This window comes from Manduca sexta, unplaced genomic scaffold (genome assembly GCF_014839805.1).
Source record: "Manduca sexta isolate Smith_Timp_Sample1 unplaced genomic scaffold, JHU_Msex_v1.0 HiC_scaffold_52, whole genome shotgun sequence".
Classification (NCBI taxonomy): Eukaryota; Metazoa; Arthropoda; class Insecta; order Lepidoptera; family Sphingidae; genus Manduca; species Manduca sexta.
The window spans coordinates 250,826-267,610 of NW_023595319.1; the positions used below are offsets into that span (position 1 = coordinate 250,826).

Sequence of the window (16,785 nt, forward strand, 5' to 3'; positions counted from 1 at the left end):
CTTAATAAGGAGTTTCCGTTTGGTTAGTAAACTATAAACTAATTCTAGAGAGTGCCATTGAATTATAATATTCTTAACAGGATTCTTGCCTTTTTCACAGATGTAGCATATATAATAGCTGCTATCGTAAAACTAATTTGAAAGTAAATTAACTAATACAATATTGTAAACTTGTTATTCCAGGTAAGAAATTTATTAGCAAAATGACAGAATGGAAGCATTTGATAACAGAATGGTTGAATGAATATGCTTCACTACAAGAGAATGAAATAAAAAGTTTTGCAGCTGAACATGAGCACAACCATGAAATAGCCACAGCTATATTCAATTTATTATACACTGAAGATGATACTGAAGCTCGCATTCGGGACACCAAGTCTGATAGTGACTCCCAATATGAACAGGTGAGATACAATGGATAATATTATTGGAAATTCAAGGTAATTTCTTTATTCATCCTCTTGACACAGGAAGGAGAAAACAATGTTATTAAAAAAAAATATTTACAGAATTTAACATGCTATTTAGTATATACTAAATACTGTATCTTTTTAATTGCAAAGAATTCCTAAATGCAATGAAAGCACTAATATTAAAAATTATAGTACAGTAGTCCCAAAATGTGATTAATATCATAACTACTAGTTTGTTCATCCTTCACTCATATAAGGTTACTAGCTTTTGCCCGCGGCTCTACTGTGTTATAAAGTTTTTCAGGCTAAAATTTTCCTTTATATAAGTCACGCTATATATTTTCCGGAGCCTATGTTCTTCCCAGGGTCTCAAACTGTCTCCATACCAAAATTTATCCTAATATGTTGGGTAGTTTTTGAGTTTAACATGTTCAGGCAGACAAGATGCAGTGGGGACTTTGTTTTATAATATATTTTTGTAGAACTTTTAAGAGGAACAATCTCATCATACAATTGTTGCATAAGTTTAACTTACACGCGACGCAACGGAAGCTCTTAAAACTAATAAATTTTCCCTGTTTTTGCAACATGTTTTATTACTGCTCTGCTCCTATTGACTATAGCATTATGATATATAGCCTATAGCACTCCAGGAACAAATGGCTATCCAACACAAAAATATTTTTTCAATCCAAACTGATAGTTCCTGGGATTAGCCATTACCGCTTCGCTCCTATTGGGTATAGCGTGATGATATATAGCCTATAGCTCTCCACGAACAAAGGGCTATCCAACACAAAAATAATTTTTCAGTTCGAACTGGTAGTTCCTGAGATTAGCCATTACTGCTCCGCTCCTATTGGGTATAGCGTGATGATATATAGCCTTTAGCACTCCACGAATATATGCTATCCAACACAAAAAGAATTTTTCAGTTTGAACCGGTAGTTCCTGAGATTACCGTGTTCAAACAAACAAATAAACAAACTCTTCAGCTTTATATAATAGTATGGATAATAATTGTTGTTGGCTACAAAAAAAGCTTTCAACATCTACGATATGCGTAATAATAAACTGCTTCTTTCCAGATGTTAGAAAATGTTTGTACACAACTGTTCAGCTTCTACAGATCAAAAGAGGTGGAACTTCAAAGATTTACACTACAGTTTGTACCTACTCTTATTTACAGTTATTTAAGTTCTGTTGCTCAAGGTAACAAGAACACATACCGCTGTATTGAAACATTACTTATAGGTAAAACTATATTTTATACTTGGTAATATAATGGTACTAAAATTAATTCCATTTCATATTTCTGTCATAATTCCAGTTTGGTCAAATTTTTTGTTGTATTTATCACTTTTATAGTTTACAACACAACTTACGGGTTTGCTTAACTAAATTATAAGTTAAATAAAAATTAAATTTATAACTTCATTTAATATTACATATACCTTATTTCACAGGACTGTACAACTTTGAGGTGGTTGATGAAAATGGTAAACCCAAAGTGGTTTCCTTCAGATTACCATCACTGGCCCAATCATCTATTTATCATGAGGTAATAATATTGCTTGTATTGACTTTACTCTGTGGCTGTAACATTTACCATGATAACTAAGGAGGAAAAATCTTATAAGTTGACTTTCCATAAAACTCATGTTATATGTTGGTGGTTTTGACAATTACAGCCATTGTCATTGGGACCACAATTTTTAACAGAAAGTGCTCTGCGCCGATGGGAGGAGTGCAATACGAAGCTCGTGAGTTGGGGACCGATGGCACAAGTAGAAGCTATAAATGCACAGAACCGATTGAAAGTGATGGCCACTATTCTTTATCTATAACCGGCAGTTGAGCTTATTGCCGAAGTTGGCTTTGAGACATTTTTGCATTGCAGCATCACGGTAATGATGTATATTAATTTATTCCATCCAGCAGATTCTTTTGTTTTAAAAATAATATTTAAAATTATTTATTTATGTGTGCAATGTATGTTTAAAAAAATATATATACTTATATTTACCTAATCAGTCAAAGTAACAAAAAAGCATAGGTACATTAGTTAAAACTATACCTACCCGTTTGGAGGAACAATCATGAACTCATGTCATGTATTGTGTTGTAGAATCGTAACTCAAGGATTTGAAAAAAAAATTGGTCCTGCATCGAGTCACAGGCCTGTGCCAAGGATACCTATGTCACCTAACTTTCTAATAGAAATGGTGGAGAGCGCTTACTTTGCGATGTTTAATGAATTCTACACACTGGCGCTGCAGGCTGTTAAAGACATCGACAAAAGAGCGCAGTACGAACTGTTCCCCGACGTGATGCTTGTCACGAGCGCTGTCATCAACTCATTGAAAAATAATGCCTCAGGTTTGCATATACAAGCACTTCGACTATATTTATCGATATGCCAAGTTAGAATATTTTTGATTACGTCAATAAGATTCGATTCATAAATAAGGGCCACGATTGCCAGATGCCACTTTATTTATTTATTTGTTTATTAAACACAAAACAGGTTATAATCATGAATGCATCATATTATGACATGAAAAATAATTCCTGGACTATAATTATAACCCAAAACATGTGTTCTAGAAAGTAAAAGTTACATATAGCAAGTATATATAAAACCACAGTTTGGGTACTCTTAGGTAAATGGAATAACAAGATTGGTAGATACAAGTGAACAATATGCGCGGTTAAGAGTTATGAATCTTTGAGGATATAGTGGATGTGTCGTTTGTAAGAATTGATGTTATTGTTAAATAAGTCTAATTTTATAGTATACCCTATTTTCATTGGGTACTACATGCTTGGTGTTGGCTAATTGAACTGCGGCATCCATGCCAACGTTTGGCATGGATGCCGCAGTAGTAGAAAACTACAAGATTGCCAAGAATCATAAGGGGATTTTATTAGCAGGATGTTCTTTACACTTATTTTTCAACACAAGGGTGTGAAGCGGCACTGGCGTTTGCGTTTTGCTTGACGATTGTAGCACAATACGCTAGGCGTGTGGTGAGCCGCACCGTTAGATTAGCAATTATTCAGCGCCTCCGGTTAACGCGTACCAAACCTGTACATAATATATCACATGCGTATTAAAGCTTATATAGTAATCACATTACCTAACGATGTGCGTAAATTCTCATACAATCTATCTCGTTGCTCTGACGCATCAATGTAGTACATGCTCAGATGTATCCTCACTTACGAGACTTATTTATTATGTAAAGTATCCGCTGTGCTTATGTAACATACTTGTTCCAGGGCAACCGTGTGACGGCCCTATGGGTATCAGCGTGGCATTGTCTCCGGCCACTACTACGGTCACCATGTCTAAATCTATGATAACTAATGCATCATTCCGTACCAAGAAACTACCCGGTTTGTATTATTACTCATATTTATATATTTAATTATGTCAAGTGAATTTCCAATGTTTAATATTCCTATATTAATGCTGTCTGGATATACATATTTTATCCTATAATAGTTGCTACATGTATTGTTTATTTATCTATGTACAGATGAACTAACTTGCATGCTGCCAAATACATGCTCAGAGATGCACAATTTAGATTACAATTCATGGAAAAACTTTACATCATAATATTTACTTACATAATAATAGAGATTCGCATGTTGTAAAGAAAGTAGTCTCTAATGGAAACGTCGACAGAGTCACATGTGTTATGACAAAATGTACAAATAATTAAAATAATATAGAAATTATTCCATGGGATTTGTATCAGAGAATATTGATTTGATTATTAGTCTTATTTTTACTTGATTTACTACAAATATATTCAAACCACACATGTAACAGTCAGGTAGGACTGACAATAATAATCAGAATGAGAATGAAAACAATAATAATAACACATTCTTCTTCACATGCAATACTTAATATTATAACAAGAGCACATAACTTATTTTGATATAAACAGCATCTATTACATTATTTCTTATATCACTTTTATGTAGGTCTTTGTTCTGCAAAGTCTTAACGAAATCAAGCAAATCAGACAAGGCACTTGTCTTTTAATTCCGCGTAATATTATTAAATTATTAATAATTGTGAATAAGTATTTAACAAAGTGTTTATAAAATGCACGACGAAACTAATGCGTGCCGAAACGTTTCCAATATCAACTGAATACTGATGCAAAAGATTAAGTAAAGCTTATTTTATACATAGAGCCGGACCTGGCTAGTAATAACTAGGATCCCGTTTTCTTAAGTATGTAAGCAAGAACTACTAAGTTCGAGTCACTTTGATAGTAATATTTTTATTCTGTAATATAACCTTACGATATAAATTGGTTTATCGTTAATATAATAGTCTTGGCTGTGATAAAACTAATATTGGATTTGGGTTATTTTGTTATGACTTTGTATAAATAGCCACAACAAAACTTATATGTATATGCTTAATATGTGTAATAGTTAAACAAAACATGACGCCTCTTATGTAACTTACAGATCGAAATAACGTTACATTTTAAGATGATGTGAATGTGTGAATTTGTCTGCACTAACTTTACTGTCACATAAAGTTATTTATTAAAGTTCTAATTGCAGGTATGTTTAAATAGCGCATAATTGTTCACACAGTACACATGTGTCGTATTATTTTTAAATTATTTATCATTTACATCATCATCTTAACAACTGCCCGGTAAGTTCATACGAATGTGACCTTTAAATAATTGTGTTGTATTTGCTTTGCAGATGACATTCCTATACAAGCTGGCCAGGTGATACCCACCGAGTCCACCGATATGCTTTCTTCAATCACAGAGGAAGGCGAAGCAGAAATCGTTCCCATACAACGTGGTGGTGTGGCTCGTAACTCTAAACCTAAACTCAGTTCATTCCCAGTGCTAGGAAAAAAAACCAAAGAGGCTAAAGATAAAAACGCAACGAGCGATAAGAAAGTTACTTTGAAAGAATCTTCTAAAGGTATTTGGAATACGCTTAGTGGCGGAGGTGGCGACAATGTCGACGGACAGCAGAAGGTAGCGGACAACTCTGGAGATGCTAATGGTAGCATGAAAGATGACAAAATCTCTATGTCTTCTATGCACAATAGCACTGACACCTCTGAGACTCGGTCGCAAATTACGACCGATTCTTTAGACACCGAGATTGCGCCCCGATTCACGGGAATGCAAGTCAGTTCTGTTTAGGTGTCAATATGCGGCCATATGCTGCGAATGAAACTACTTCATAACATAATGTTAAAGTGAGGGTGAAAGGTTGATAATACTCTATTAAATTGGTATAGGTTTAATACTTTAGCAATGTCATTGATTGTTTATATGGGCAAAAGTTTATCAATTATCTACTCATTAAACTTGTTATAAAGTCACAGTATTAATCTTTGTATGTACTAAAATTTCTGCAGTAAATCATATGTGAAAAATTACTTTTCCTAATCCGAACATTCAAGTTATTAAAATACTTTTATTTATGAAAGGAATATGCTGTATTTAAAAAGTAAACCTGGCCTGCGTTTTTCGTACAACAAAAAATACATTCCGATTATATTATACTCCCTGGCATAGAGCCTCAACTAAGTTAATAATCATAATCGCTGGTACATTTTTCAGTCACTTGTGAATTGCTAGTTCTTCCACAATTATTTATGCTTCGTGATTTGTTTTTCGTTTCAATGTTACAACTGATTAATATATTTTATGCTTATTAATTATATTGGACTGTTTTATTGTAATTCAGATTATGTGATTAATAAAAAATAAAAGCTAAGTTACTATTATTAAATACTTTAAATGAAGTGCAACACGTTTTGTGCAAGTCCGCAAATTAGCAGTGCAGCAGCCAGTGGTGTCACCAACCACGTATCGTGTATTATTGCTGACGTAATTCATAATATTTAAAAAAACTTCTTGTGTTTGTAAATTGATTTTTTTATGTTAATGGTGCGGCATGTCACACACACACATTCAAACACACCAGGGGCACTGTTCCGCAAACGCTTTACGAACACCAACAGCAGTACGACTCCACACGCCTAATGTGTAATAATTGCGGTTCAAACAAATAAGTCCGTAGCCAAGATGCCTTTCTACAATCGTTGACGCTAATAGAAAACAAGAAAAACATGGGTATGCCATATCCTAATGATAAGCCTCTCGCTGGGATGTCATTCCCATATATTATAATGTTAGAATACGTGTACCTACGTTTTTTTTTGCACTAGCATTAGAACTTTGAAAACACAACAGGTGTGTGGGCTGCTAGTAACCAATCTAGTCTATTATTCATAAACCTAATGCTTATATCATAACTTCTAGAAAAATAAATCAAAATTGCAATGATCAAATTCAACAAAATATTTTTTTTCATAATTATGGATTTCCCTATTCTGTTCCTGTTTAATAAAACACTATATTATGGCAATCGAATTTTTTATAACTCTTGAGACACTTTTTAAGGAAAGCCCATTCGATCGCTCCTCTCCTAGACTGCAAAAAACACTAGCTATACTTCGTGGTCATTATCGTTGTCGGGTAAAAAATACAATACGCGATTAACATGTTTTCCAAGACAAAGTTAACTTCAAGCAATTTTATCAGTAGATATACAAAGGTCACCAGCTAATTTATCTTTACAACGAACTCCACAATCGACACAATTCAAGTAGTTCGTGGTGAAATTACTGTGTGGACGTCTAATATCTAATAATGAAATCAATACAGTTTATGTGTTTGACGTTATTAATATACATTTCATCATGCATGGGTAGAGATATGATGGTGGGCACAAGTTACAATGCGCAGTTAGTTTGGCACCAGAAAGCAGAGTACGCTGGTATTCCCTTCATGAAAAGAGTCAAAGAAATGTTCTATTCCGACCCGTCCCAAAAAATCATAAAAGTAAGTATTCTAAATCTTACGTTATTTATTGGGATTAACAATTTCGTGCATGCCTAATAAGTGAATAACAATGAGCGTTTGTTATAATAAACACTCAAAAACTCATACTATACGATTAGTTTGTAAGACAGCTTGAGTCGTGATAGGTGAATGCGAGCAGCTACTACCTAGTAATTTAATGTACATATGTTGTTTTCATTTTGGTTTAGAAGGCCTATAATACTCATCACCTTTACATGAATAAATCTTGTCGAATATGGGCTCAAGTATAATTATTTTCAAAAACATTATGTATGACAAAAGATCAAATAAGTTTAGAAACACACATACATCTATCATGCAACATATTTGAGCGCATGGGCTTTAAAAAGATGAATAATTTTAAGAACCAATATTGATATACTTTTGTTAGTGACTCCTATTCTGACCTATTTGATATTACTTATATATTTTACAGTTCGTACCATGATGTTTCGTAATAGTTTTATTAGTTTCGAAGCTAGATTGATCTGTATATTAGAGACATGTAAGCGTGATTTTTAACACAACTACGTGCCCCATCAAAGTATTAAAAAAAAAATGCGATATGTTTATCACGCGTCGGTCTCTTAATAAATAGCAAAAAATACATACAACAGGCACCTTCGCGTCATGTTTCATGCCACTTTCTAGCTGATAATTATTTTTTTTAGAATCATATACTTAGTAATCAAAATAAAATTCAAAATGTATATGACGCGACGCCGATACATGGGTATATTTCATCCGCCTTTAAATTCAGAAGTAAAAGTCATATTTTATGTTTAGAAACGTAATTTTAAAATCGTCAATTTTTTATTGTTTTGACGCTTATAAATTATTCTTATTTTAAGGGAGTAATTGCACGAGACATCGACCACAGTGAATCTTCTGCCATCATCACGGCTGGTGGCGTTGGCTTTACATATGTTAACCTCCGATTTAAAAGTGAACGTGGGAGCTCCCTGAACTATGAAGTGGAAATATACGTTTAATGTGTTTTGTTAAAAGTTATTTTTGTATAACACGATTAAATGGTTAAAATAAGAAACGTAGTTTGTCTATACATATTATAAAACAAAGTACCCTTTTCTGTCTGTCTGTATGTTATCAATTTTCTCAACATCTTCTGTACGGATTTTTATGTTATTTTAGTATGGACATAGTTTAAGACCGTGGGAAGGTTATAGGCTACTTTATATCCAGGGAAATAACATAGCGGGACTTCTATCCAGAAAAACTCCTTCACGCGGGCGAAGCCGCGAACAAAAGTTAATTTATATTTTACTTATTTAAAGAATTTACTTAGCTACTTAAAAGACTTGAAAATTATGTAGATACTATATTGGCAAAAGCTTCATTAGCTGCTAAACCTTCACTGGTCCAAGTTTTTTTTTTTTTGTAAGTTTTTTATTGATGTTTTACATTACGAAGACCTACCTACATAAAAATTATCTTGAGTAACAATCTACTGGAACCATGTAAGCCGTCATTACCTCTAACAATTTAATAGCTATTATTATTGTGAAAGCAAAATACCCCAGCTAGTGATTTTGCCCCGGCTTCATTTCAATGGAGTTGTTATATTATATTATAAAAGTAATCTTTCCCAATGGTTAAAAATATAGGACGTTATTTTTTTTTGGCAATTGTAATACTTTATGCCCATATTATCTTAAGAGATAGGTACATTCTCCTTTTTTTTGTGTTACTTACCTATGATTGCTAACTAGGTAGCCACTGACACTAAGTATCTAACACACAGGTGCATATTGTTACTATAGGGGGTCCAATTTCAGGGGGCCCCAAAATTTTGTATAATTTACTAAGTATTGTACATTGGGATCTAAAAAACGTCGACGGAAAAATTGATAATAGTCCGTAGTTGTTAGCGGCCTTAGGGAGGAAGGTGGCTCTCGAATAAACGAGGGACCTAGCATGGTGCTTTAGCTGAGGACTTTTCTTTACAATATCTGGAACAACCCTCCTCCACCTCTTCAAATAAGTATATCTCTGCATTCTCTGAAAAAAACATCTTCGGAAAGAATATTAAACGCTCAAAAACTACCGTTCCAAAAATAGTAACCTAGTGGGTAATTTATATGGGTTATTAACTGTTCCTCTTAAACTATTTCCAAAATATGAAATTCTTTTCTTTAAACTGCATCTGGTCGCACCATCGGAAAGATTTGATGTGTAATGATAATAGTCGCGGTACTGCTGTAAATCAGTGCTGTTTAACGGCGTATACCGAGCTGAATTCTTCGACCATACATATTGCAAAAAATCCATTGTATACCTCGTTTTGTTAACTGTGTACTTTTTATAATTGTTTTTGTTTGTGTCGAAAACTAATAGTTCAAATGTTTTTTTAGGTCACCAGCTAACCTGCCATACGTAGTTAGTTGGACTTTTAATATATTCCAATTTTATGTTGATTACTTAACAAGGAATCTCATAGGCGTAATATCTAGCATACTTTCCTTCATGGCTGGGTTAATTACTTCTACTTGTTTACTTTTTAACGAAAAAGCAAAAGTGGCGCCCGCGAGGCAAGTTTCTTATTTTCAACCGACTCCAAATATGAGAGGTTATCCATTCGTCATAAATAAAATTATGTTGGTTCAGCGATAATTTTGTACCCCGTGGTCTGATTTAAACGATTCTTTTTGCTGTCGTTATTGAATAGCTTTAGAACGTTCATTTTTTAATTCCATTGCTAAAGGGCATAGCCCCTTTGGAATTTGAAGATGCAAAGCGGAATTCCTCAAAATCTAACGGGATTATGATGATCCATCTTATGTTTGATTCCGAAAAGCAAAGCAATCCAAAATATTATTGAACTTTATATACGGACTAAAACAATTATTTTATTATGTTTAATTATTGTGTTTTTATGTCTAGATTCCCACTAAACATTTTTATGGTGACGGGGCATAATTTAAATTACGAGCTAAGCTAAGAAAATACACAAATAAATACCTACTTTTTAAATTTAATTTAGCCACCGCCTTAAAAGTATTTAGTGTGCAAATAAACAAAAAAAAACGACTTAAAAATATGTTTTAATAATTTCTTATCCTAGTTAAGTATATTATACACAAAGACGGAACAATACGTAAATTTTTATATAGGTACATACATTAATAAAATCTACGACGAAGCCGACACGGAATACAGATTACAAATGGCGTGTATTAACTATTATAGGCAGTGAAAAGTCGGCAATTATAGAATAATGACCAGTTTTTCATAGTGTTTGTACAACTTATAGTTTGAAATAACATACTTACTTAGTTATACTAGAAATAAGCAATATTTTTAAATATGGCACTCGTATATAGCTGTTGTTTTGGTTTTCTCTGAGATTAGGAGGAATATTAATTGGGATCTTCTCATTGGTACGTACTAATCTATTAATATTAGTTAAGTACTTACGACTGAAGTTTGTACCATACGTACGATTTCTAGATTCCTACAACTTATTTACAAAATAATTTAGTACTTATTTTATGTTTCTGTGCAGTTGCAATCGAATATACTACTCATAATGTTTTGTTGGGCGTATGGACACACCAAAGATGTGAAAACTTGGATTAAAAAATTTACTACCCATTACACCTTGCTGTATGCTAATGAATATTTAAAAAATTTCACAGAAGGTGAAGGTAGGTACCATTTTAATGACTTTCATCAAAATAACAGGTTTTAAGTATATACCGTGATGTCATAGTCATTTTGGAACCGAATATTTTAAATTCTGTATCAATAATATAGTTTAAAAAAAAATACCAATGTACTTAAAATATTTTTTATAAACGTTAAAATATTTGTTTACGTATAATAAATGAGAACTCATGGTAATGCAACTAAATCTTATACAATATACTACTACGATCACTGCGATCTAATGAATTAATTGTCGCGACGCACAGTGGTAAAAACGCGGAAAAAATACAATTTTTTTCAGATCAGATATTGCCATAGTTTATGTCGAAAACCTAAAGTAGACAAGTTGGATAACTAGAGCCTAGAAGGATATTTAATTTAGTGTATTCTTTATAGGAAAATTAAGGCCCCAAACTTGTAAGACTGAATGCGACGTAATATTGAGTTAAAAAAAAACGTTTGTTTGAAGTGTCACACTGCTTATACAAGTTATACTTTTGTTTTATTTTTTATTTTATTTAAGGAAGCATATATTAAGGTATTTAAAAACGATAAAATAATTATTATTTGTACATTAATTTATGTATGGCTTGGATTCAAACAACATAACCTTTATTTTGCCAATTTTTGTTTTTTCATTGGCTGTAACTTTTTTGCGTCAACGAGCGTTAAAATGAAACATATCATAAATAATACTCTAATGATGTAGGATAACTATCAGATAGGTTTCAGCTGCAATAATTTGCAAACTTTTGAAAAATGACCATTTTACTTGGGAGTTTCTTTGTTGTCGGAAAAACAAAAAACAAGGACAAACACTATAATTCCGGTAATTAACACGAAAATAACATATTTTGACTATAAAATTCATAAATTATCATTTTCCTCTTTATTTACTAATACAGATTTGACAAAGTAATACAGTATTCGATAGTTATGGCAAGTTTTAGTAAATGTTTAAGTTCAGGTACTTAACATTGTATTGTCTAGTAACCGGGAAGTGTATAAGTGTATTAAAAGTCAGAAACTAAACTAAATCAAATACATAACAAGTCAAGTAAAATATTTTTGCCTAATTTCACGAAAAGGTGGCATGCCGCATCAAGAACAAAGCAATATTTTTTTTTGGCAAAAACAAAGAGTGGCCAAATAATACATTTCTAATTAATGTGATTCCTCCAGAATCCAATGCCATAGAAAGTGGCTCTGGACCTTCAAAATGATATGAAGGGGATCATGTAGAAAACCCAACTTGCTAAACTATACGTGAGTTTGTACATTTGGTATTATATGTCCAATACGGTTCACAAAGTTCTTGTTCATGGTAGTAAAATAACTTCCGCGGCTGCTCTATCTATAGTTATTTTAATAGAAAAAGCTCAAAGAGCATGCAACAAGGATTATCGACTTTATAGGTTATATCATTCGAGGGAATGTTCACGTGAGTCAACCAATGAAGACAACATGCATATGGTCTTGACTTCATCAGACCCATTTATAGCTTAAAAATTGTGACCACATAAAAAAATGTCCTTAAATGATGAAGTTAAAGCGTTAGTTACTGAAAATAATTAATAAAAAATAGTTGTCAATAATAGTAATTTATAATTAATAATTATAAAAATTGTCCAATGTCATCATACAGAGTTAGTAATAAGCCTAGTAATATTTGTTTCCTTTTTTATTTCATTATTTTTATGCTTTCTATATAAACTCAATAACAAAATTTGATTGTAAAAAGTGGCAAATTATTATGTATGTATATTTATTATAAATGCCCGTTGCATATGCATAGTTCGAGCATTAAATTTATATAATTTTTATTCATTTTTAACATTTTTATAAATTATACACTTATATTTCTTAATGTATGTTATATAATAATAAATATAATAAGTAAATCTAACCATAAAATACCGATTTCAATTCATATCTTCCTCAAAATAGTTTTTCCGCGGTCCCATACAAACTTTACCACTGTGCGACGTTACTATCATTATCAAACTGGAACGAGTGAAAATATTATCAAAAACGTATTTTTTTTATTATCAACAGTAAAATTAATTCACAATTTTTTTGATCCTACAAGTTTTTCTAAGAGACGACATTTTGGTTCCAAAACGACTATAAAATTACGGTGTATAAGTACAGTCAACCACGAAAGTTGCTGAACAAATTCAAAACTTTAAAAGTTTAAGGTTGTTCATATGGAAACAAAACTTTAAAATTTTGAATTTATTCAGCTTCATTTGTGGCTGATTTTACCTAATAGTGGATAAATTCGTACGCGGGGCATATACTTACTCGTATAACTACTGATGTTTATGTGTGTATGTAACTCTATTGCGCCCCCATTTCCGTAGGCAAGCGCGCGTATTGCCATGTTTTTTTTATTTAATGAAAATGTAATTAATTTATTGTCTGATTTGCTTGAGTGGCCATTGGTTATAGCAACAAAATACATATAATACATACCAAAATTAATAAAATTACATTCGCGATTCAGCACAAAAGTAATTTTGTGTTGAATCCAGCTATAAAAAATTGTATGGAGCCCTTTCCAGACTGAAACTGATATTTATTTACTTTACACAGTAGAATTTAAAAAGATTTTTTTACGTTGATATAAGTAAATGTTACAAAACTGTCACCAATTTTTTTTTTTCAGAACTTTTAAGGTATATCGTGTTTATGATAACTTTAATATGTATATACATACTGGTTTGCTTGCTGTTTATTTATGGCGCGTATACGGTAAGTTATGATGGGTAGTACGTACTACATTAAGGCGATACCTCAAGGTTCATTTTCATACATTTTGTTTCACCTTTAATCTGGGTAACTAAACAAGTATTGGCAAGTAAAGAATTTAAATTCACGTCTAGTTAGTGATTAGTTCTCGCAGTTGAAGAAAAACGTAAAAATAATTAATAATCATGGATATTTCTGCCTTTAAAATTTCGTCATATTAAATTTAAGGCCAAATATCCATGATTAATTGTTTAGTTACCCAATTAAAGGTGAAACAAAATGTATGAAAATGGAACTTGAGGTATCGCCTTACATTATATTTTTTAATGACGGTAAAGGCTATCACACCTCGCAGCCATTATATCCCGGGATGTACAGCTTTAAATTATTTTAAAGTATCACCCACAGCAGGTAAGTAAGTACATCATTCCGTCGGTACTTATACGTCTCGATTGACGCACTTGCCTACATCGAGATGTAATTATAGAATTTTTATATGTCTGTATCAAAGATACGAAGATGTGAAAATCTATACTTCTATACTTACTATTATATAAAGCTGAAGAGTTTGTTTGTTTGTTTGTTTGTTTGAACGCGCTAATCTCAGGAACTACCGGTCCAAACTGAAAAATTCTTTTTGCGTTGGATAGCCCTTTGTTCGTGGAGTGCTATAGGCTATATATCATCACACTATACCCAATAAGAGCGGAGCAGTAATGGCTAATCTCAGGAACTACCGGTCCAAACTGAAAAATTCTTTTTGCGTTGGATAGCCCTTTATTCGTGGATTGCTATAGGCTATATATCATCACGCTATACCCAATAGGAGCGGAGCAGTAATGGCTAATCTCCGGAACTACCGGTCCAAACTGAAAAATTCTTTTTGTGTTGAATAGTTCTTTGTTTGTGGAGTGCTCAAAGTTATTTATCATCACGCTATGACCAATAGGAGCGGAGCAGTCATGAAACATGTTGCAAAAACGGGGGAAAATTATTAGTTTTGAGAGCTTCCGTTGCGTGCGCTGCGTAAACGGTTAAAGTTATGCAACAATGATGTATGACGGCATTGTTCCTTTTAAAAAGTTCTGAAAAATATATTATAAAACAAAGTCCCCCGCTGCATCTGTCTGCCTGAACGTGTTAAACTCAAAAACTACCCAACGTATTAAGATGAAATTTGGTATGGAGACAGTTTGAGACCCTGGGAAGAACATAGGCTCCCGGGAAACTACTACTTTTATAACGGAAAACTATAGCCTGAAAAACTTTATAACGCGGGCGGAGCCGCGGGCAAAAGCTAGTATACATAATAACTGTCTTCCGACGATTTGTATGGACAGATGTATTAAGATGTTTTGAAATATATGGTGCTTAATTTAAGTAAGTAATTACATATTTAGGTTATGGCGTGCTAATGAAATTAATTTTGAAATAGCATTAATTGCCCTCACTAAGTAATATTACAGCTAGTGTAAATACATCAAACAAATTTTGGACGGTATAATTATAGCTACGAAGTGCGAGTACTTGTTAGTCTAAACTTTGCATCACGAAAACTACTCCGCGAAATACCTACAGCCCTGACAGCTCAATGAGCAAAGCCTGTAAAATATATTTCGGCAGCTCCGTCGCGCTCGTCCGCTCCGTTGCCGTTACTAATACTTGGTTTAGTTTCATCCATGGAAATAATAATTATGAACATATTAGTTTTCCCTGAGATTCGCCGAGTTTCGCAGCTCGGTGTCATAAAATGCGTGCCATTTTTGATCTTGGCTTATAGGAGTTGTAGTGGTGGGTGTGAGGGCGGGAAAGTCTCATCCATGGAATTATAATATTTACCTACCTCTTACTATGTTTCACATTATTCCCAAAACTTTATAAGAGCTTAATAAAATATATGCGGCTTGCGTGGGGTAAACCAAAACCGTATCTTGATTTATGCCATGATAGAATGTATTGCATTTTTGCTTCAGTTTTTCGTTTGTTTCAGTGCAATAATGTTTTATTGGTTGCCTACATTTTATTGGAACTCCTTCGTCTCATTGTTATTTCAATCATAGTAGCTACTGGTTTATTACTATTGAAACAAAACACAATGGACATTGGTATTCTTATTGGTGCAAGTGTAGCCGGTGGATTTCTATTATGTAAGACACAAATTCATTGTTATTTACTTAAAATCTTTAAGTCACTTTACAAATGAATAGTGGATATGTATTAATTTACTTATATATATTAAAATAAGTAAGTAAAGCCAAGCTGTAAAAGGTCTACATCGCCCCATTGGCAATAGAAGCATACCTACGTGAACCTTTTTACCTAGTTTATGAGTTCGGCCCTCAATTAGTATAACCATGACTATTCTTTTTTTAAATCGAAAAACACGAATGAATAAATAAAAGGTAGACTAGAACAGAATTTATGCATAATACAGCTCTATGTATTACATCATGAGACGAAATAACGTTGGCATTTTCTTATTTATTGTGGGTCCGATAATTATTTGGGTGCTTCGGGGATGTGTACAATGTTGACGATAATGTCTATACGTATTATCATAACATACTTATATAGTTTTAATTACGTTTATGAGGAAGCCAAAATGTACGTTTTGTTCAAATGATTAATATATACTTATATTTTATTTGTATTAAGTATATTGGTATAAGTAGTTTATGTATGAAGAACTTAGATACTATCTGTACTAAGTTGCCTATATGCCTACCTGTATTTAATTAAGGATACTGTTTTCAAGTGGGGATGTTTTACTTATGGATATGCGCTGCGAATCTCCCGGTCTTGATAAACGAGATGGAACGTGATGATCAGTCCGATACAATCACAAAATTGCGTGAAATTCTGGAAGCAAAAAATCAGAGAAACGACTTACTAGGATTCCACAGTACGCCTAGAAAATCAAAAATATTACTTAAACCAACTAACGGAATACCTCATAATATGAAGTCAAACCATGTGCCTGCACAAATATATGTTGGTTAATAACCCAATAACCTCTTAAG

General features: G+C 32.8%; 1 protein-coding gene, 1 long non-coding RNA gene and 1 other non-coding gene across 3 annotated transcripts; all 3 read left to right on the forward strand.

Annotated features, from left to right (window-relative positions):
- Positions 1-203: 203 nt before the first annotated feature.
- Positions 204-5,801, forward strand: LOC115448178 (hyccin). Its single transcript, XM_037447015.1, is given in 8 exon segments — positions 204-404; positions 1,502-1,667; positions 1,880-1,974; positions 2,105-2,241; positions 2,243-2,320; positions 2,542-2,792; positions 3,696-3,812; positions 5,160-5,801. Coding segments are annotated over 8 exon segments (1,503 nt in total). The 3' UTR covers positions 5,618-5,801.
- A 1,145-nt stretch (positions 5,802-6,946) lies between these two features.
- LOC115448186 lies at positions 6,947-8,396 on the forward strand. Its single transcript, XR_005113951.1, has 2 exons — positions 6,947-7,327; positions 8,200-8,396. It is a non-coding gene; the product is annotated as an uncharacterized LOC115448186 (long non-coding RNA).
- Positions 8,397-10,672: 2,276 nt separating this feature from the next.
- LOC115448181 lies at positions 10,673-16,765 on the forward strand. The gene is made up of 5 exons (XR_005113950.1): positions 10,673-10,746; positions 13,378-13,387; positions 13,683-13,768; positions 15,756-15,912; positions 16,521-16,765. It is a non-coding gene; the product is annotated as an uncharacterized LOC115448181 (transcript).
- The last annotated feature ends 20 nt before the right edge of the window (positions 16,766-16,785 follow it).